Genomic DNA, 23,680 nt, shown 5'->3' on the forward strand with positions numbered 1-23,680 from the left:
TCACTCTGGGGAACACTGGGACACACTGATTCTACTGGGAAATACTGGGGAATAATACAGGATCACACTGGGGAACACTGGGACACACTGATCATACTGGGAAACACTGGGGAATTCAGAATCACTCTGGGGAACACTGGGACACACTGATTATACTGGGAAACACTGGGTAATAATACAGGATCACACTGGGGAACACTGGGACACACTGATTCTACTGGGAAACACTGGGGAATACAGGATCACACTGGGGAACACTGGGACACACTGATTCTACTGGGAAACACTGGGGAATAATACAGGATCACTCTGGGGAACACTGGGACACACTGATCATACTGGGAAACACTGGGGAATTCAGAATCACACTGGGGAACACTGGGACACACTGATTCTACTGGGAAACACTGGGGAATACAGGATCACTCTGGGGAACACTGGGACACACTGATTCTACTGGGAAACACTGGGGAATAATACAGGATCACACTGCGGAACACTGGGGCACACTGATTCTACTGGGAAATACTGGGGAATAATACAGGATCACACTGGGGAACACTGGGACACACTGATTCTACTGGGAAATACTGGGGAATACAGGATCACACCGGGGAACACTGGGACACACTGATTCTACTGGGAAATACTGGGGAATAATACAGGATCACTCTGGGGAACACTGGGACACACTGATTCTACTGGGAAATACTGGGGAATAATACAGGATCACACTGGGGAACACTGGGACACACTGATTATACTGGGAAACACTGGGGAATTCAGAATCACTCTGGGGAACACTGGGACACACTGATTATACTGGAAAACACTGGGGAATAATACAGGATCATACTGGGGAACACTGGGACACACTGATCATACTGGGAAACACTGGGGAATTCAGAATCACTCTGGGGAACACTGGGACACACTGATTCTACTGGGAAACACTGGGGAATAATACAGGATCACACTGGGGAACACTGGGACACACTGATTCTACTGGGAAACACTGGGGAATACAGGATCACACTGGGGAACACTGGGACACACTGATTCTACTGGGAAACACTGGGGAATAATACAGGATCACTCTGGGGAACACTGGGACACACTGATCATACTGGGAAACACTGGGGAATTCAGAATCACACTGGGGAACACTGGGACACACTGATTCTACTGGGAAACACTGGGGAATACAGGATCACACTGGGGAACACTGGGACACACTGATTCTACTGGGAAACACTGGGGAATAATACAGGATCACACTGGGGAACACTGGGACACACTGATTCTACTGGGAAATACTGGGGAATAATACAGGATCACACTGGGGAACACTGGGACACACTGATTCTACTGGGAAACACTGGGGAATAATACAGGATCACACTGGGGAACACTGGGACACACTGATTCTACTGGGAAATACTGGGGAATAATACAGGATCACACTGGGGAACACTGGGACACACTGATTCTACTGGGAAATACTGGGGAATACAGGATCACACCGGGGAACACTGGGACACACTGATTCTACTGGGAAATACTGGGGAATAATACAGGATCACACTGGGGAACACTGGGACACACTGATCATACTGGGAAACACTGGGGAATAATACAGGATCACACTGGGGAACACTGGGACACACTGATTCTACTGGGAAATACTGGGGAATAATACAGGATCACACTGGGGAACACTGGGACACACTGATTCTACTGGGAAACACTGGGGAATAATACAGGATCACACTGGGGAACACTGGGACACACTGATTCTACTGGGAAATACTGGGGAATAATACAGGATCACACTGGGGAACACTGGGACACACTGATTCTACTGGGAAACACTGGGGAATTCAGAATCACTCTGGGGAACACTGGGACACACTGATTCTACTGGGAAATACTGGGGAATAATACAGGATCACACTGGGGAACACTGGGACACACTGATCATACTGGGAAACACTGGGGAATTCAGAATCACTCTGGGGAACACTGGGACACACTGATTATACTGGGAAACACTGGGTAATAATACAGGATCACACTGGGGAACACTGGGACACACTGATTCTACTGGGAAACACTGGGGAATACAGGATCACACTGGGGAACACTGGGACACACTGATTCTACTGGGAAACACTGGGGAATAATACAGGATCACTCTGGGGAACACTGGGACACACTGATCATACTGGGAAACACTGGGGAATTCAGAATCACACTGGGGAACACTGGGACACACTGATTCTACTGGGAAACACTGGGGAATACAGGATCACTCTGGGGAACACTGGGACACACTGATTCTACTGGGAAACACTGGGGAATAATACAGGATCACACTGCGGAACACTGGGGCACACTGATTCTACTGGGAAATACTGGGGAATAATACAGGATCACACTGGGGAACACTGGGACACACTGATTCTACTGGGAAATACTGGGGAATACAGGATCACACCGGGGAACACTGGGACACACTGATTCTACTGGGAAATACTGGGGAATAATACAGGATCACTCTGGGGAACACTGGGACACACTGATTCTACTGGGAAATACTGGGGAATAATACAGGATCACACTGGGGAACACTGGGACACACTGATTATACTGGGAAACACTGGGGAATTCAGAATCACTCTGGGGAACACTGGGACACACTGATTATACTGGGAAACACTGGGGAATAATACAGGATCACACTGGGGAACACTGGGACACACTGATCATACTGGGAAACACTGGGGAATTCAGAATCACTCTGGGGAACACTGGGACACACTGATTCTACTGGGAAACACTGGGGAATAATACAGGATCACACTGGGGAACACTGGGACACACTGATTCTACTGGGAAACACTGGGGAATACAGGATCACACTGGGGAACACTGGGACACACTGATTCTACTGGGAAACACTGGGGAATAATACAGGATCACTCTGGGGAACACTGGGACACACTGATCATACTGGGAAACACTGGGGAATTCAGAATCACACTGGGGAACACTGGGACACACTGATTCTACTGGGAAACACTGGGGAATACAGGATCACACTGGGGAACACTGGGACACACTGATTCTACTGGGAAACACTGGGGAATAATACAGGATCACACTGGGGAACACTGGGACACACTGATTCTACTGGGAAATACTGGGGAATAATACAGGATCACACTGGGGAACACTGGGACACACTGATTCTACTGGGAAACACTGGGGAATAATACAGGATCACACTGGAGAACACTGGGACACACTGATTCTACTGGGAAATACTGGGGAATAATACAGGATCACACTGGGGAACACTGGGACACACTGATTCTACTGGGAAATACTGGGGAATAATACAGGATCACACTGGGGAACACTGGGACACACTGATTCTACTGGGAAACACTGGGGAATAATACAGGATCACACTGGGGAACACTGGGACACACTGATTCTACTGGGAAATACTGGGGAATTCAGAATCACTCTGGGGAACACTGGGACACACTGATCATACTGGGAAACACTGGGGAATAATACAGGATCACACTGGGGAACACTGGGACACCGATCATACTGGGAAATACTGGGGAATAATACAGGATCACACTGGGGAACACTGGGACACACTGATTCTACTGGGAAATACTGGGGAATACAGGATCACACCGGGGAACACTGGGACACACTGATTCTACTGGGAAATACTGGGGAATACAGGATCACACCGGGGAACACTGGGACACACTGATTCTACTGGGAAATACTGGGGAATAATACAGGATCACACCGGGGAACACTGGGACACACTGATTCTACTGGGAAATACTGGGGAATAATACAGGATCACACTGGGGAACACTGGGACACACTGATTCTACTGGGAAATACTGGGGAATAATACAGGATCACACTGGGGAACACTGGGACACACTGATTCTACTGGGAAATACTGGGGAATAATACAGGATCACACTGGGGAACACTGGGACACACTGATTCTACTGGGAAGTACTGGGGAATAATACAGGATCACACTGGGGAACACTGGGACACACTGATTCTACTGGGAAATACTGGGGAATAATACAGGATCACACTGGGGAACACTGGGACACACTGATTCTACTGGGAAATACTGGGGAATTCAGAATCACTCTGGGGAACACTGGGACACACTGATCATACTGGGAAACACTGGGGAATAATACAGGATCACACTGGGGAACACTGGGACACCGATCATACTGGGAAATACTGGGGAATAATACAGGATCACACTGGGGAACACTGGGACACACTGATTCTACTGGGAAATACTGGGGAATACAGGATCACACTGGGGAACACTGGGACACCGATCATACTGGGAAACACTGGGGAATACTGAATCACTCCGGGGAACAATGGGGCACACTGATCATACTGGGAAACACTCACTGCCCTTTCCTGGAATCCTCTGGTATCTTTCCCTTTACAAGTATTTAACCTATTTCCTTAAATGGTGTTACTGTCTCTCCCTCAATGGCCCATTGTTATGAGGTACAGCCTGCTCTATGCCACCAAGGATGAAAAGCTTTCTCCTGACCTCTTCCTCTTATAAATATCTATTAGTAGCGCCATGGAAAACATTAACTGCTCATTATCACAGTGCTGTCTGTGGGAGTTTGCTGCACATAAATTGGCTACCACTTTCCCTGCATTAGGAACAGTGTTTACACTTTAAAGATACTTAATTGGCTGTTAAAATGCTTTGGGACATCGTGAGCTTGTGAAAGGAGTGATATATAAATGGTTTAAAGTGGACTTGTCAATTCCATGTGCAAAACACACGAATCTCAGTGACATCAAATTCCTTGTCAGACACCTCACTGACTGGAAAGACATCGTGTTTCTCACCGTGTTGACTGAATGTACTATCATAGAATAACACAGCTCCACAGAAGCTCATTCGGCCCATTATGCTTGTGCTGCCTCTTTGAAAGGACTGTCCAATTAATTGCACAGTATTTTTCCCACCCTTTTGATTCCACTCTCTCTGTTTGGGCCGGAGAACATTCTCAAGATCTTTTAGACTATGTATAATTAGGAGTGGCATTTTAAGTCTCTAACCCACTCCTTTGCTCTTTAACCCTCTCCCCCACTCTCTAACCCTCTCCCCCACTCTATAATCTTTGCTGCCCTCTCTAATCCACTCTCTGGCCCACACCCCCACTCTCTAACCCTCTCCCCCACTCTCTGACCCACCCTCCCACTCTTTAACCCACTCACCCACTCTCCGACACTCTTCCCCACAGTCTGACTCACTCCCTCACTCTCTGACCCACTCCCCACTCTCTAACCCATGCCCGCACCCTCTAACCCACCCCCTAACTCTCTAACTCTCTCCCCCATTCTCTGATTCACACCCCCACTCTCTAACCCATGCCAAAACTCTCTAACCCTCTCCCCCACTCTCTAACCTTCTACCCCACTCTCTAATTCTCTTCCCCACTCTCTGGCTCTCTCCCCCACATTCTGACTCACTCCCACACTCTCTGACCCTCTTCCCCACTCTCTAACCCATTCCCCCACTCTCTGACCCTATCCCCCACTCTCTAAACGACCCCCCACTCTCCAACTCCCTATCCCGTGCTCTAATCCACACCCCCAATTTCTCACCCACTTCCCCACTCTCTGAATCTCTCCCCCACTCCCTGACCCACGCCCTCACTCTCTAACCCATGCCTGCACTCTCCAACCCTCCCTCACTCTCTAACCCTCTCTCTCACTCACTGGCCCTCACCCCCACTCCCTGACCCATGCCCCACTCTAACCCATGCCTGCACTCTCTAACCCATCCCCAAACTCTCTAACCCTCTCCCCTACTTTCTAACCCTTTTCACCCCACTTTTTGCACCCCCCCCCCCACTCTTGAACTCTCTCTCCTGCTCTCTGATGCCCTCCCCTCTCTCTGACACTCTCCCTGCTCTCTGACGCCCTCCCCTCTCTCTGACGCCCTCCCCGCTCTCTGACCAAACAGAATACAAAAGTAAGGAGGTTATGCTTCAGTTATACAGGGCACTGGTGAGACCACATCTGGAGTACTGTGTACAGTATTAACCTCCTTATTTAAGGAAGGATGTGAACGCATTGGAAGTAGTTCAGAGAATTATTTACTAGACTAATACCAGGAAAGAGTGGGTTGTCTTATGAGGAAAGGTTGGACAGACTAGGCTTGTATCTGATGGAGTTTAGAAGAGTAAGAGGCGACTTGATTGAAACATACAAGATCCTGAGCGGTCTCAACGTGTTGGATGTGGAGAGGATGTTTCCTCTTGTGGGAGAATATAGAATTAGAGGTCACTGTTTAAAAACAAGGAGTTGCTCATTTAAAACGGAGATAAGGAGAAATTTTCTGTCTCAGGGGGTTGTATTTGGAACTCTCTTCCTCAAAAGGATTTGGAAGCAGAGTCTTTGAATATTTTAAGGCAGTGATACATAGATTCTAGATAAGTAAGGATAAGAAAGGTTATTGGGGGTAGGTGGGAATGTGAAGTTGAGTTTAAAAGCAGATCAGTTCTTATCGAATGGCTGAGCAGGTTCGAGGGGCCGAGTGGCCTACTCCTGCTCCTACATAGTATGTTCGTATGTACAAGGACACAGATTGCGGGTCCTGGTCAGTTTCACGGACACAGGTTGCGGGTCCTGGTCAGTTTCACGGACGCAGGTTGCGGGTCCTAGTCAGTTTCACGGACACAGGTTGCGGGTCCTAGTCAGTTTCACGGACACAGATTGCGGGTCCAGGTCAGTTTCACGGACACAGATTGCGGGTCCAGGTCAGTTTCACGGACACAGATTGCGGGTCCAGGTCAGTTTCACGGACACAGATTGCGGGTCCTAGTCAGTTTCATGGACACAGATTGCGGGTCTAGGTCAGTTTCACAGACACAGATTGCGGGTCCTGGTCAGTTTCATGGACACAGATTGCGGGTCCAGGTCAGTTTCACAGACACAGATTGCGGGTCCTGGTCAGTTTCACGGACACAGGTTGCGGGTCCTGGTCAGTTTCACGGACACAGGTTCCGGGTCCTGGTCAGTTTCACGGACACAGGTTGCGGGTCCTGGTCAGTTTCACGGACACAGGTTCCGGGTCCTGGTCAGTTTCACGGACACAGATTGCGGGCCCTTTGGTATATTTCTGCCCCACCATTCCACGGGTCCGCAGTTAAACACAACCCGGTAAAATTGCAGCGGAAAGGAGCGGGGAGATGGGCTGCTGCAGGGAGCGGGATAGGCAGAGCCGCAGCTCCTGGGCAGCGCCCACAAATTGCAGCCCGGGTTGTGACCAGGTTTCAGCTCAGGTTCGGTTCCCGAGCCTGCCTCCCCCCCTTGGACTGGGAGCGGTTCTGTTCAATCCCTCAAATTAAAACACACATTAAACAAAGTTATCTGCAACATTTTTATTCAATAAAATTCACATACGTTATTAAATAAATAGCATAAATAAATATTACATAAAACTTGTTAAAATTATTAACAGTTCAAGTATTGGCGGGTCCCATGTACCGACCCGGATCAGTTCTTAAAATAGTGTTCCGACCCCCCCCCCCCCCCGCCCCTCCCAGGGTGTGTTTGGCCGGGATGAAGCTGCCCTCACCCAGCCTCACAGTTCATTCAGCAGCGGTTAGATTTACAGTACAAATCTCACCAAGTCCAGGCAGCCGCACACTGGCAAGTTCCTGATTGGAACATCTCCAGTCCCGGTGTCTCCTGTCCCGGACCCGGATCAGTCCCGGTGTCTCCTGTCCCGGACCCGGATCAGTCCCGGTTTCTCCTGTCCCGGACCCGGATCAGTCCCGGTTTCTCCTGTCCCGGACCCGGATCAGTCCCGGTTTCTCCTGTCCCGGACCCGGATCAGTCCCGGTGTCTCCTGTCCCGGACCCGGATCAGTCCCGGTGTCTCCTGTCCCGGACCCGGATCAGTCCCGGTGTCTCCTGTCCCGGACCCGGATCAGTCCCGGTGTCTCCTGTCCCGGACCCGGATCAGTCCCGGTGTCTCCTGTCCCGGGCCAGCTCCAGGTTTCACAGTCTGAGGGCAGCAGCCTCCATGTAGAGCTCCAGGTAAGCGCAGCCCCTGGCGGCGGGCGTGTTGTCCGGCTCGGTTCCCCCCGTGTGACTGCTGTTCACGGGCAGCCCAGTGCCGCCGGGGCTGCTCAGCTCCCCTTCCCCGGCCAGCGGCGCAGGTTGCTCCCAGTAGATCTGCAGGGCCACCACGGCGCCGAGGACCAGGAGCCAGGTCTTGATGTGGTCCCTCTGCCGGCGGGGCAGGTAGCGCCTGGCGGCGGCCGGGTAGAGGATCCTGCGGGGCCGCCTGCTGCTCCGGCTGGGCTGACAGCGGGACATGGCCCTCGGGGACTCGGTGTCGAAGGTGAAGATCTCGCCTTGAGGTCGGGGCAGCCTCTTTGGACAGAGAGGCTGAGACTGAGCGCCGGCGTTGCGGGGACACATGGTCAGGAGCAGCGGCTGGTCTGACTCTCTCCTCCTGCTGCTGTCTCTTTCTGTATCTCCCTGGGTGCTGCTTCCCGGCTGTTCAATGTTTTTAACGGTCTTATTGTCTCTCTGTACCGTTAGACTGTGTTGCTTTTCGCTGTAATACCCGCTGTCTGAGTCTCTCCGCCCTTTTATATTCTCGCCCCCACGACTCAAGCCCCAACTTTCGCAATCCCGCCCCTCACTTCCGATTGACAGCCTCACCTGCCTCTTTTACTCGGGGCACCTTCATTCCCCATCGCTGAATATCATTATAGAAACACAGACATGGTTACAGCACCAGAAGGAGGCCATTTGGCCCCTCGTTTCTGTGCTGCCTCTCTGAAGGAGCGATTCACTTAGTCCCATTCTCCCGCCTTCTCCCCATAACCCTGCACACCTTTCCTTTTTAGATAACTGTCTAATTCTCATATGAATGGGACAATTGAACCTGCCTCCACCACACTCTCAGGCAGTGCATTCCAGATCCTAACCACTTGCTGCGTGAAAAAGTTTCTCCTCATGACTCCATTGCACCTTTTGCCAATTACCTTAAATCTGGGTCCCTCTGATTCTTGATCCTTCCGCCAATGGGAACAGTTTCTCCGGATCTACTCTGTCCAGACCCCTCTCAACCTTCCCTTCAAGGAAGACAGTCCTAACTTCTCCAATCCATCTACTTAACTGAAGTTCCTCATCCCTGGAATCATTCTTGTGAATCTTTTCTGCACCCTCTCCAATACCTTCACATCCTTCCTGAACTGTGGTGCCCAGAACTGGATGTAGTACTCCAGTTGAGGCTGAACCAGTCTTTTATTCAGGTTTAACAGAGCCTCCTTGTTTTTGTGCTATATTCCCCTATTAGTGAAGCCCAGGACGTTGTATGCTCCATTAACCATTCTGTCAGCCTGTCCTGTCACCTTCACCAATTTATGTACATATGCACCCAGGTCCCTCTGCTCCTGCATCCTGTTTAGAACTGTACCCCTTATTTTATATTGTTGCTCTGTGTTCTTCCTGCCAAAATGAATCACTTCACACCTCTCTGCATTAAATTTAATCTGCCGCTTGTCTGCCCATTCCACCAACTTATCTATGTCCCTTTGAAGTTATGCACTATCCTCCCAACAGTTCACACTATTTCCAAGTTTTGTATCATCTGTAAATTTGAAATTGTTCCCTATACACCAAGCTCTAGCTCATATAAAATGTGATTTACCCCAATCCCATGCTGGCTTTCCTTAATTAAACTGCAATTTCCCAAGTGACTATTAATTTTGTCCAAGTTTATCATTTCTAGAAGCTTCCCCACCACCAAAGTTAAACTGACTGTCCCGTAGTTGCTGGGCTTGTCTTTACACCCATTTTTGAACAAGGGTGTAATATATGTAATTCTCCAGTCCTCTGGCATCACCCCCCAGTCTAAAGAAGATTGGAAATTTATGCCCAGTGCCTCTGCAATTTCCACTAGCACTTTCCTCAGTATCGTTGGATGCATCTCATTTGCCCCTGGTGCCTTATCAGCTTTAAGTGCAGACAGCCTATCCCATACCACCTCCTTATCAATTGTAAACTCTTCTAGTATCTGAACTACCTCCTCTTTCACCGTGGATTGAGTAGCATCTTCATCTTTGGTAAAGACAGATGCAACGTATTCATTTAGTATCTCAGCCATGCCCCTTGCCTCCATATGTAAATCCCCTTTTTTGTCCCTAATCAGCCCCACCCCTCCTTTTACCACTCTTTACTATTTATATGTTTATAGAAGACTTTTGGATTCCCTTTTATGTTAGCTATCAGTCTCTTCTCATACTCTCTCTTTGCTTCTCCTGTTGGCTTTTTCAGTTCTTGGTTCATGATTGTATTATCCGCCTTACTCCTGTCATAAGTACACATTTACTTCTTCATCTTAATCTCTACCTCCTTTGTCATCCGGGGAGTTCTGGATTTGTTTGCCCTCCCTTTCCCCTTCATGGGAATATACCTCGACTGTACTCGAAATATCCCTTCTTTAAAGGCAGCCCATTGTTCAGTTACAGTTTTGCTTGCCGACTTTTGAATCCAATTTTTCTGGGTCAGATCCATTCTTACCCCATTGAATTTGGATTTCCCTCAGTTAATTAATCTTACTCTCAATTGTTTCTGGTCTTTTTCCATAGCTGACCTAAACCAGCACTGAATCAGTAATAAACCAGAACAGTATCACTAATAGCCCAGTACTGTATCATCATCGAGAAAAAGAGGAAGAGCTATTGGCAAGGACATCAGGGAGACCATTCCTGCAGGTCTTAGAAATAGGAACATATTGTGTCTCAATTTAACATCTAATCTGAAAGACAGCACCTCTGACAGTGCAGCACTCCTTCAGTACTGCATGGGAGCATCATCCTGGATTATGTGCTCAAGTATATAAAGTGGGATAAAAACAAAATACTGTGGACGCTGGAAGTCTGGGACTCAGCAGCTCTGACAATATCTGTGGAGAGGAAAACAGAGTTAATGTTTTGAATCTGTATGACCTTTCTTCAAAGAAACAGAAATAGAATCCACAACCATCTGATACCAACTGAGCTCTGGCTGATCTTTCAGATCTTTGACCTGCTTTTCTGGCGTTTGCTTGATTTTTGCTGAGATCATGCCTTTCAGCAGAACCCATCTCTTCACTCTGCAATGTACATGCTGCCCACTCCATGCCTAGCCAATCTACCCGTGCAATGTTTTTGGAGGCTGATAGGATCAGAGACCCTTCCATGGTTCAACGGAGCTTGCTTTCATTATCTCTAACCCGCAATCCAACTGGAAGAGTCACTCCAACCAAAAAACAGCCAGAGTAGTCAGGATTTCATCCCAATCTTGCTCCATTTACCATAACTTCACAGCAAATGAACAACTGACATTCAGTACAACATCAAGCCAGCCAGCAGGAGTCACTATATTACCAAGCAGGAGCCTGCTTTCTCCAGCTCCAACTCCCCAACATCGCAATTATCCGATAGATTATACTAACCCTGTCAGGTTGGACTCCCATTCTGAGGAGACAGCAGTCTGCAATTAGATTTAAACATCTTTCAGGACAAATATCAGCCATGAGTTTTTCCATTGTGAAGAACTGAAAATTGTCTTTGGGAAATTAAATGGAGTCGTGAAAACATCATTGAGACTTGGGAGTGTTTGATGGGGACAGTATAGAGGGAACTTTGCTCTGTATCTAACCCTGTGCTGTACCTGTCCTGGGAGTGTCTGATGGGGACAGTATAGAGGGAGCTTTACTCTGTATCTAACCCCGTGTTGTGTGCCTGTCCTGGGAGTGTCTGATGGGGACATTATAGAGGGAGCTTTACTCTGTATCTAACCCCGTGCTGTACCTGTCCTGGGAGTGTTTGATGGGGACAATGTAGAGGGAGCTTTACTCTGTATCTAACCCCATGCTGTACCTGTCCTGGGAGTGTCTGATGGGGACATTATAGAGGGAGCTTTACTCTGTATCTAACCCCGTGCTGTACCTGTCCTGGGAGTGTTTGATGGGGACAATGTAGAGGGAGCTTTACTCTGTATCTAACCCCATGCTGTAACTGTCCTGGGAGTGTCTGATGGGGACATTATAGAGGGAGCTTTACTCTGTATCTAACCCCGTGCTTTATCTGTCCTGGGAGTGTCTGATGGGGACAGTATAGAGGGAGCTTTACTCTGTATCTAGCCCTGTGCTGTGCCTGTCCTGGGAGTGTTTGATGGGACAGTGTAGAGAGAGCTTTACTCTGTATCTAACCCTTTGCTGCACCTGCCCTGGGAGTGTTTGATGGGGACCGTGCAGAGAGAGCTTTACTCTGTGTCCAACCCTGTGCTGCACCTGCCCTGGGAGTGTTTGATGGGAAAGTGCAGAGAGAGCTTTACTCTGTGTCCAACCCTGTGCTGTGCCTGTCCTGAGAGTGTTTGACGGGAAAGTGCAGAGAGAGCTTTACTCTGTGTCCAACCCTGTGCTGTGCCTGTCCTGTGAGTGTTTGATGGGACAGTGTAGAGGGAGCTTTACTCTGTATCTAACCCCGTGCTGTGCCTACCCTGGGAGTGTTTGATGGGACAGTGTTGAGGGAGCTTCACTCCCTCCACCACTGACGCACAGTGGCAACAATGTGTAACATCTGCAAGATGCACTGCAGGAACTCATCAAGGCTCCTTGGACAGCACCTTCCAAACCGGTGACCCCTAGCATCTATAAGGACAAGGGCGGTAGATGCATGGAAGCACAACCACTTACAAGTTCCTCTCCAAATCACACACCATCCTGACTTGGAAATATATCACCATTCCTTCACTGTAGTTGGGTCAAAACCCTGGAACTCCCACCCTAACAGCACTGTGGGTGTACCTACATCACTTGGACTGCAGCGGTTCAAGGAGACAGCTCACCACCACCTTCTCAAGGGCAATTAGGGATGGGCAATAATTGCTGGCCCAGCCAGTGACGCCCACATCCCATAAAGAATAAAAAATGTATCTATCTGCATGCTGTACCTGCCCTTGGAGCGTTTGATGTTGATGCTCATTACCTGAATGAACATGTATATTAATATGTTTCACTTTGATGTATGGAATGTAGTATCTCCCAAGCAGCCTATATATAAATGTGTTGTTTGATATGTTGCTGAGCAACCCTCACCACCTTGGTGTCTGAGGGTACAAGATATGTATATTGAGTTTGCAATGTGACTTAAGCTGGGTGTGGATGTGACAGTCAGAATAATTCTATTTATTAATGATCGAGGTGTGACTGAGCTTGTGCTGGGAGACACAAAATCACAAACCATATTAATGATCTTGTACTGAGGGAGTTTGCATATGTTTCATCGATGGGGAGACTGTAATGAGGACCCTGTCAGGGTTCATGCTCCTGGCTAATGCCCCAGAAACCCTGCCAGAGGAGGCACCTGGAGAGGGGAGGGTACACCAGGCCCTGGGCCTGTACACTGCCAGCCCTCACCGTCTGGACTTACACACAACAAATGGGCAGTGGGACAGGACAGCCATCCAGGGAAGTGAATCATAGAATGTGTCAATGCCTGTAGTGGAGAACTGGGATAGCAGTGAACTCATCTGGAAAAAGTCTTAAGGATACAATTTGAAACAGTAACCAGCACCCTGAAATAATTGTAAAAAAGAAAGGCTTGCACCATTCACCACCACAGCCAGGAGGAGGCTGGGGGTCAGGGATAGTGGCATAGTGATAATTTCAGTGGGCTAGTTAATCAAAGGTCTCAGCTAAAGTACTGGTGATATGAGTTCAAATCCCACCATGGTAACTGGTGGAATTTAAATTCAATTAATATATCTGGAATATAAAATTACTCTCAGGATTGGTGACTATGGTACCTACCAATGATTGTCATTAAAAACCCATCTGGTTCAATAATGTCCTTCAGGGAAGGAAATCTGCTGTCTTTGCCTAGTCTGACCTACATGTGACTCCAGGCCCACAGCAATGTGGTTGACTCTGGAATGGCCTAGCAAGCCTCTTAGTTTAAGGACAATCAAGGATGTGCAACAAATGCTGGCCTTGTCAGTAATACCCACATCCCATGAAAGAATAAAGAGGAAACAAAACAGAATGTCTCAAAGTGCCTCACAGCCAATTAAGTATTTTTTTGAAGTGGGGTCGCTGTTGTAATTTAGGAAATGTGGCAGCCAATTTGCACACAGCAAACCCCCACAAACAGCAATGTGATACTGGCCAGATAATCTGTTTTTTTGTGATGTTGATCAATGGATAAATAGTGACCGGAACACCAGGGATAACTCCCCTGCTCTTCTTTGAAGTATAGTGCCATGGAATGTCTTACATCCAGCCAAGCAGACAGAAGGGGCCTCCATTTAACACATGAAAGACAGCACCTCTGACAGTGCTGCATTTCTTCAGTATTGCACTGGAGTGTCAGACTAGATTTTTGTTTTATTTTTGATTTAGAAAAGTAGATATGATGTGCACAAGTATATTGTGTGTGTACATTTATAAAATATAAATATATGAGTACGTGTGATTTTATACTGAGAGATAGCTAAAGTACATATGTTTAGATATATAAACAAGTACAGAGTGCCCACTGATACCTGGTGCTGCCCTGAAGAGGGTGCTGCAGCTCTGGTATCAGCCCTCTGTATCATTTCCGGTTTTGTTTAATACTATCGCCCTCTATTGACTTTTTTTGCAGCATTTCACTCTGCAGCCCAAGTGGGCAGGTTAGGAGTTTTTTTTCATTCATTTATGGGATGTGGGCTTTGCTATATTTATTACCCATCCCTAGTTGCCCTTGAGAAGATGGTGGTGAATTGCCTTCTTCAACCGCTGCAGTCCATGTGGTGTAGGTACACCCACAGTGCTGTTGGGAAGGGTGTTCCAGGATTTTGCCCCAGTGACAGTGAAGGAACGGCGATATATTTCCAAGTCAGGATGGTGAGTGACTTGGAGGGTAACTTCCAGGTGGTGGTGTTTGCATGTGTCTGCTGCCCTTGTCCTTCTAGATGATAGCAGTCGTGGGTTTGCAAGGTGCTGTCTAAGGAACCTTGGTGAATTCCTGCAGTGTATCTTGTAGATGGTACACACTGCTGCTACTGTGCGTTGGTGGTGGAGGGAGTGAATGTTTGTGGATGGGGTGCTAATCAAGTGGGCTGCTTTGTCCTGGACAATGTCCAGCTTCTTTAGTGTTGTTGGAGCTGCACTCATCCAGGCAAGTGGGGAGTATTCCATCACACTCCTGACTTGTGCCTTGTAGATGGTGGACAGGCTTTGGGGAGTCAGGAGGAGAGTTACTGACTGCAGGATTCCTAGCCTCTAACCTGCTCTTGTGACCACAGTATTTATATGGCTAGTCCAGTTCAGTTTCTGGTCGATGGTAACCCCCAGGATGTTGACAGTGGGGGATTCAGCGATGGTAATGCTATTCAATGTCAAGGGGCGATGGTTAGATTCTCTCTTGTTGGAGATTGTCATTGCTCGCCACTTGTGTGGCGCGAATGTTACTTGCCACTTGTCAGCCTAAGCCTGATGTTGTCCAGGTCTTGTTGCATTTGGACATGGACTGCTGGGGAGGGAGCGTGAGTTCTAACCTCCGATTATTAGAGATATTGACAATGGGACTGAGCATGATATGGTCCCTGACCTCTTGCAGGCCAATTCTCGCTTCATATCTTTATCCATTGCGTTTCTCAGTGTCAGTTGATCTGAGTGACTTAAATAGCAATTAAAACAGAAAGTGCTGGAAAAATCAGCAGGTCTGACAGTATCTGAAGAGAGAAACAGTGTTAATGTTTCGAGTCCGTATGACTTCTTCGGAACTGAAGAGATAGGGATGTGAAGGGTTTTATATTATTGTAAAATAGGGGAGGGTCAGGTGGAGCAAAAAAGAGAAGGTCAGAGATAGGTTCGAGGGCGGGGAAGATTAAATGACGAATATATTGTGGAACAAAAGGCAAAGTCTGTGGTAATGGTGTTAGTAAAGGAACGAGCATTGGTGCAGAGTAGGTGCTAATTGTAGGATAAATAGCAGACTTAAATAGTTGTGGGTTTAAACTCCACAGCAGGACTTTAGCATATCAGTTTAAGATGAAATTGAGTTCAGTGCTAAGGGAGTGCTACTTTTCAGACTTTAAACCAAGGTCCTGTCTGTCCTCTTAGGTTGATATAAAAGATCCCATGGCACAATTTCAAAGAAGAGCAGAGGAGTGAATCCTTGTGTCTTAATCAATATTTATCCCCCAATCAAAATCCCTGATGTAGATTATCTGGTCACTATCTCATTGCTGTCTGTGGGATCTTGCTGTGCACAAATTTGGCTGTTCCTATGTTACAACAGTGACGACACTTTAGAGGTGTTTCATGCACTGCAAGGTGCTTTGAGATATTCTGAGGTCCTGAGAGATGTTATCTAAATGCAAGACTTTTCGTATTTCTTCTAAGGGGAACTAAGGCTTTGCATTAAGAGTGCTTGTCTGCCTGGGTTTTCCATGCTGAATTGCACAAGGTGAGTCTCTGTCCCAAGTACAAGGCTCCACATGGCTGAGGAACAAGCCTGGCCACATTTGAGAGCACCCTAATACAAGATAGATACAAACCAATTAAAAAAAGCTGATACATTTTGTAACTTTATTAAAGGACAGAGAGTGAACAAATAGAGACATGATGATCAGTTTGTGGTGGTTAATGGAGAGATCACCAGGTAGAATGGTGGTGTTGTGTTACACTTCGCTCCAGGGTGTCCAAGTTGTTGTGGCAACATACACTTCTACAAGCATGTTGCAGTCCAGAGCTATGGATAGTGATTGTAGAGGCTCCAAATGTTTTTTTTCCATCACATGGCTGACCAGGAATTTCTCCCACTCTTTCTGCCTGTGTTGGAAGGATTTCCAGGTTGATACTCAGTCTGTTCAGCTTCATTACAAACACACCTTCCTTGGCTGTCAAGACCCAGCATTTGGGTTTGAAGCAGGGACACTACCCACTGCTCCACAAGACCTCCTTACAGGCAGAGTACCTAAAGTATATTGTAAGATCTGAACATTTGAACATGCCTGCGGACAGACCAAAGGTGTTCTGCAAAGCGGCCACCCAGTCTGCGTTTGGTCTCTCCAATGTAGAGGAAACCGCATTGCGAGCAATGAATGCAGTAGACTAAATTGAGGGAAGTGCAAGTGAAATGCTGCTTCACTTGAAAGGAGTGTTTGGCCCCTTGGGTGGTGAGGAGAGGGGAAGCAAAGGGGCAGGTGTTGCACCTTCTGCGGTTGCATGGGAAGGTGCCGTGGGACGGGGTTGAGGTGTAGGGGGTGATGGAGGCCCAAACAATCCCCATCCACCACTACTCTCCTCCGTCTGGCTGAACTTGTCCTCACATTAAACAATTTCTCCTTAAACTCCTCTCACTTCCTCCAAATAAAAGGTGTGGCTATGGGTACCCGCTTGGGCCCCAGTTATGCCTGTCTCTTTATGGGGTATGTGGAACATTCCTTGTTCCAGTCCTACTGCGGCCCCCTCCCACAACTCTTTCTCTGGTACATCGATGATTACTTCGGTGCTGCTTCATGCTCTCGTCGGGACCTGGAAAAATTTATTAATTTTGCTTCCAATTTCCACCCCTCCATCATTTTCACATGGTCCATCTCTGACACTTCCCTTCCCTTCCTTGACCTCTCTGTCTCAATTTCTGGTGATAGACTGTCCACCAATATTCATTACAAGCCTACACAGCTACCTCGACTACATCTCCTCACACCCCACTTCCTGTAAGGACTCCAACCCATTCTCTCAGTTCCTTCGCCTCCGTCGCATCTGTTCTGATGATGCCACTTTCAAAAACAGTTCCCCTGACATGTCTTCCTTCTTCCTTAACCGAGGTTTTCCACCCATGGTGGTTGACAGGGCCCTCAACCGTGTCCGGCCCATCTCCCGCGTATCTGCCCTCACACCTTCCTCTCCCTCCCAGAACCATGATAGGGTCCCCCTTGTCCTCACTTATCACCCCACCAGCCTCCGCATTCAAACGATCATCCTCTGCCATTTCCGCCAACTCCAGCATGATGCCACCACTAAACACATCTTCCCTTCACCCCCCCTGGTGGCATTCCGCAGAGATCGTTCCCTCCGGGACACCCTGGTCCACTCCTCCATCACCCACTACACCTCAACCCCCTTCCCATGGCACCTTCCCATGCAATCGCAGAAGGTGCAGAACACCATCAGTCTGTTCACAAGCATGACCCAGACCTCCCTGTCGCTTGCCATTTCAACACTCCACCCTGCTCTCATATCCGCATGTCTGTCTTTGGCCTGCTGCATTGTTCCAGTGAAGCTCAACGCAAACTGGAGGAACAGCACCTCATCTTCCAACTTGGCACTTTACAGCCTTCTGGACTGAATATTGAGTTCAACAATTTTAGATCATGAACTCTCTCCTCCATCCCCACCCCCTTTCCGATCCCCCTTTTTCCCAATAATTTATGTAAATTTTTCTTTTCCCGCCTATTTCCATTATTTTTAAATGTATTTCCATCCATTGTTTTATCTCTATCTTTTAGCCTATTTCGATCCCTTCCCTTCACCCCACCCCACCCCCACTAGGGCTATCTGTTCCTTGCTTGTCCTGCTTTCTACCCTTAATTAGCACATTCCTTAGATAATATCACCACCTTCAACACCTCTTTGTCCTTTTGTCTATGACATTTTTTGGCTATCTCCACCTATCACTGGCCCTCTCTCCAGCTCTACCTGTCCCAACCACCCCCTTAAACCAGCTTATATTTCACCTCGTTTCTATTTTTACTTAGTTCTGTTGAAGAGTCATACAGACTCGAAACGTTAACTGTGTTCCTCTCCGCAGATGCTGCCAGACCTGCTGAGTTTTTCCAGGTATTTTTATTTTTGTACTGCTGTTAGCTCCCAGTTTTGGGAGGGGGCACAGAAGAGATGAGAACAAGAATTGACAGTGTCTGATTTGAAGGAGGGAGAGAGAAAGGCCAACTTCTACAGGAAGATGTGGGCACTTGGTGCACTTTTCAATATTGAACTTTACTTCTAGGTAAGGTGAGGAAGGAGACAGAAAGTGGAAGATCACGAGTGTATGTGTGCTCCTGAAAATTGACTAGGTCACACATATTAATAAACCCATAGCCTGGCCTGGGACAGTTGGACCTCTCTGAGTGAAGTTTTAAACAGAGATTTGAATTCCCAGTGACTGACACAAAGGATCAGATGAAAAGATTTCACGTTTTGAGACTTGTACTGTAACAAACAAATTAAAATCAACACTGATGAAACATTAATAATAAAAATACCTGGAAAAACTCAGCAGGTCTTCCAGGTATTTTTATTTTTATTTTTATTTTTGTTTTGGATTTCCAGCATCCGCAGTTTTTTGCTTTTATCTCACTGATGAAACATTACTTACTAGACAACTAATGCACTAAACTACAGAAAAGATAACCCTTATTAGTTTCTTAACATGACCAATTCCTCCACACCAGGGTTGGAATTTAATCAGTGACATGCCGTACCCATGGCAGAACTGGAAGTGGGCGCCAGTTCTGATTTTGTGCCAGGGCTGGCACCCACCTGATTCATTTGAAAATTTAAAGTGCAGCAGTGGGCACATGAAACATGTGCAAAAGTGAGGCAGGCATGGGTTTCTATTGGTGGATCCCATCATCAGGTGAATGTTCAGCAGGTCCAGGTGGGCTATAAAAGAGGCACCTGGACAAGCAGGGAGTCGCAGCATCAAGGCCATAGGTCCATGTCCACATCTGCTCATTCTGCAGTTTGGTCAGTTTGTTTCTGCAACCTTTCATAACCCTCAGCCCCCCGTCAAACTTATTCACCCATCAACTCCCCTCTCATTAAAATCTGTTGTCCTGTGTGTGACAATTTGGCTTGAGTGAGCAATTGGATACAACCTAACACATCGACAGGCCCGTATGTGTGATGGGGGTGTGTGATGGGGGTGTGTGATGGGGGTGTGTGATGGGGGTCCGTGATGGGGGTGTGTGATGGGGGTGCGTGATGGGGGTGGGTGATGGGGATGTGTGATGGGGGTGTGTGATGGGGATGTGTGATGGGAATGTGTGATGGGGGTGTGTGATGGGGGTGTGTGATGGGGGTGTGTGATGGGGGTGTGTGATGGGGGTGTGTGATGGGGATGTGTGATGGGGGTGTGTGATGGGGATGTGTGATGGGGGTGTGTGATGGGGATGTGTGATGGGGGTGTGTGATGGGGATGTGTGCAGACAAGGGGGTCAGTTGGCATTTATCAAGTCACTAAATTTACACTTTCTCCTACAGGACAGGTAGACCTATAAACTGAAGGGAAGAGTGAAGACGGGCGGATGGGTCCCTGACCTCGAGGTCCTCACCCCTGCTGAGGAAGAAGCCCTCCGGATTGCTGGGGAACTGGGCTGCTATTCCATAGTTGACAAGGCAAGGCAGCAGAGTGTGAATAGGTCCAATTCGGTGCTGCCATAATGAGAGCTCAGCACCACGCGAGGAATTGTGCTGTGTTCATACATTACAATGGCATGCAGGCACGTACAACATCATACAACAACAGCCAATGTCCTAGACACTTGGAGGACTGCTGGGGATCAGGACCCCACTGATGAGTCCCATGCTGATGACGGGCCTCTGATCATGACCTCCAGAAGCCTCCTGGAAATGCGGCAGAGGTTAGGGGAACATATGGCGGAGATGCCAGGGGTTATGCACAGCCTTGCACAGAGTACAGAGGAGTCCGTGCAAACCATGCACTCTGCCATGTCTCAGACATCTGAGCGCATGGCTTCATCCGTGGAGAGGATGGCGACCACCATGGACAGCCAGGTCGGTTAATCGATCCATATGTGCTCTGACCTGCATTCCATAGCCCTGGCCATGGGCTCAGTGCCACAGTGGCTAGGTGAGAGGTGAACAAGGCACCTTGACCTCCTTCCAGTGGCCCCCTGTACTCAAGGAAACAGGGAGGTGCCATTGCACACCCAACTGGAGGAAGAGCATGTACCAGCTGCCATGGGGGCTCCATATCAGGATACCCCCAGGTTGAGCGGCTGCTCCTTGCCCCCTCTGCCATTGACCCCAATGCCTCCAACCAGCATGGCCAAGGAGGCTGCCCCTACAAATGTGTAGGACACCCCTAGTAGGACCAAACCCTCAAGGCCCCAGACCTCCAGAGGACACACAGCAAAGTCATCATAAGTAATGAGGTATCACAGTCAGCGGCCTAACTTCACCTCAGCTGCTGATGTCCAAATTGCATTGAGGTAGTAGTAGGAAAATAAAACTTAAGAATTTATGAAAGCACAGAGATGACACGGATGTTTTTAGAAAATTCCATGTAAATATTGCACAATATTTTGTTTCCACTTTCTGTGTGCATCACTATTCTTTTTAGGGACTTGATTAGTCAGAGAACTAACTATACTGGATATCCTCATGGTTGTGTTATACAAACCTGTGTTATAGCAAAAAATTGACTTTGTTTATTGAGTGGGCTGAAGCTGAACAGGATAAGTTTTAAAAAAGACACAAGGGAGTCTCAAAACAGCCAGACATTTACATATTTACATAGCTACATTGACAATTTACAAAGCTACCAGAATGGAATCGGGTTGTCTGGACAGCCCACCAAGGACAATAAGCTTAAATGAGTCTGATTGCCAACTCCTGAACTACTCCAAAGACATTCAGATGTTCAGGTGGGTGAGGACTGAGCCATTAAACTTGATCATACTGAACAATGGACCCCAGCTGAAGAGGGCCTCACTAGCTATTTTAAACTAGCCACTTTATACAATGGACCTGGAATGAGCTTGTTGTGACTATGTTTGGTAACTGGCCAGTTTATGAAGGAAGGTCTTGTGACAGTAGGCTAGCCCTTTGTGTAAAGAGACACTGATTTCCAGGGTCAGAGACCAGAAAGACTTAGGTTGGTAACAGCGAGGAGGGAGCTCTCAGTCCTCCCCCTCTCTCTCTCTCCAGCCATTTTATAAGTGTGTACTCTGACCAGTCAAATGTCACAAGCAGCATCTTCAACGTAAACCAAACAGCTGCTGGCTCCAGAGGAAAAGTAGAGATCGTCCATCAAAATTTTAAATGGTCTCAATGCAAAACCGGAAGGATCTTTTTTTTTTTGTAAAAATATACTTTATTCATAAAATATCTTCAATCACATTCAAAACCATTTCAAAAACAACATTACAAGGGTACAATTCAGGTTAAACTTTTACAAAATGTATCACCAGGTGCATCAGTACAAACAATATTACAATCATTTACAGCCTTTCATTTTGATCTGTACAGCCCGAGGGGCTCTAAACAGTTCCCAGTCTCTCGGTGCGCTGTGGTAGAAAGGTCTTAGATAGCGACCCTTCCCCATTGCGCCTTTGCGGCAGCTGCCCCAAGCTTTAGTGCGTCCCTCAGCACGTAGTCCTGGACTTTGGATTGTGCTGATAAGAACAGATTTTTTTTTTGTAAAAATATACTTTATTCATAAAATATCTTCAATCACATTCAAAACCATTTCAAAAACAACATTACAAGGGTACAATCCAGGTTAAACTTTTACAAAATGTATCACCAGGTGCATCAGTACAAACAATATTACAATCATTTACAGCCTTTCATTTTGATCTGTACAGCCCGAGGGGCTCTAAACAGTTCCCAGTCTCTCGGTGCACTGTGGTAGAAAGGTCTTAGACAGCGACCCTTCCCCATTGCGCCTTTGCGGCAGCTGCCCCAAGCTTTAGTGCGTCCCTCAGCACGTAGTCCTGGACTTTGGATTGTGCCAGTCCGCAACAATCGGTCGGGGACAACTCTTTGTGCTGGAAGACCAACAAGTTTCGGGCAGACCAAAGCGCCTCTTTCACCGAGTTGATGATCCTCCAGCTGCAGTTGATGTTTGTCTCGGTGTGTGTCCCTGGGAACAGCCCGTAGAGCACAGAGTCCTGTGTCACAGAGCTGCTCGGGATGAACCTCGACAGCAACCACTGCATCTCTCTCCAGACTTTCTTTGCAAAGGCACAATCCACAAGGAGGTGAACAACGGTCTCTTCCCCACCACAGCCACCCCGAGGGCAACGTGCAGAGGGGGTGAGCTTCCTGGCGTGTAGGAAGGATCTGACGGGGAGGGCCTTTCTCACCACCAGCCAAGCTACATCTTGGTGCTTGTTGGAAAGTTCTGGCGATGAGGCATTCTGCCAAATGACTTTGACAGTCTGCTCGGGGAACCATCCCACAGGGTCCACCCTCTCCTTATCCCTCAGGGCCTCTAGGACGTTACGTGCTGACCACTGCCTGATGGACTTGTGGTCAAAGGTGTTTTTCTGCATAAATTTTTCCACCAGGGACAGGTGGTACGGCACGGTCCAACTACTTGGAGCGTTCCGCGGCAGCGTGGCCAGACCCATCCTTCGCAACACCGGGGACAGGTAGAATCTCAGCACGTAGTGACACTTGGTGTTTGCGTACTGAGGGTCTACGCACCGCTTGATGCAGCCACACACAAAGGTGGCCATCAGTATGAGGGCGATGTTGGGCACGTTTTTTCCCCCTTTATCTAGAGGCTTGTACATCGCGTCCCTGCGGACACGATCCATTTTCGACC

At 47.8% G+C, this 23,680-nt stretch overlaps 1 protein-coding gene and 1 long non-coding RNA gene across 2 annotated transcripts in view; both read right to left on the reverse strand.

The window, feature by feature from the left end:
- The window catches only part of LOC144685662 (uncharacterized), a 666,871-nt gene that overhangs the window by 55,046 nt on the left and 588,145 nt on the right, over positions 1 to 23,680 (reverse strand). The window lies entirely within an intron of this gene.
- ier3 (immediate early response 3) lies at positions 7,473 to 8,717 on the reverse strand. Its single transcript, XM_078549657.1, has one exon. The coding sequence runs from the start codon at positions 8,532 to 8,534 to the stop codon at positions 8,109 to 8,111; it is 426 nt and encodes a 141-aa protein (XP_078405783.1). The 5' UTR covers positions 8,535 to 8,717; the 3' UTR covers positions 7,473 to 8,108.

Source organism: Cetorhinus maximus, chromosome 10 (assembly GCF_964194155.1).
Source record: "Cetorhinus maximus chromosome 10, sCetMax3.hap1.1, whole genome shotgun sequence".
NCBI classification, from domain to species: Eukaryota; Metazoa; Chordata; class Chondrichthyes; order Lamniformes; family Cetorhinidae; genus Cetorhinus; species Cetorhinus maximus.

Coding starts and splice junctions, on each gene's coding strand:
- ier3 (XM_078549657.1), bottom strand. CDS start 8,534: ATGTGTCCCCGCAACGCCGGCGCTCAGTCTCAGCCTCTCTGTCCAAAG.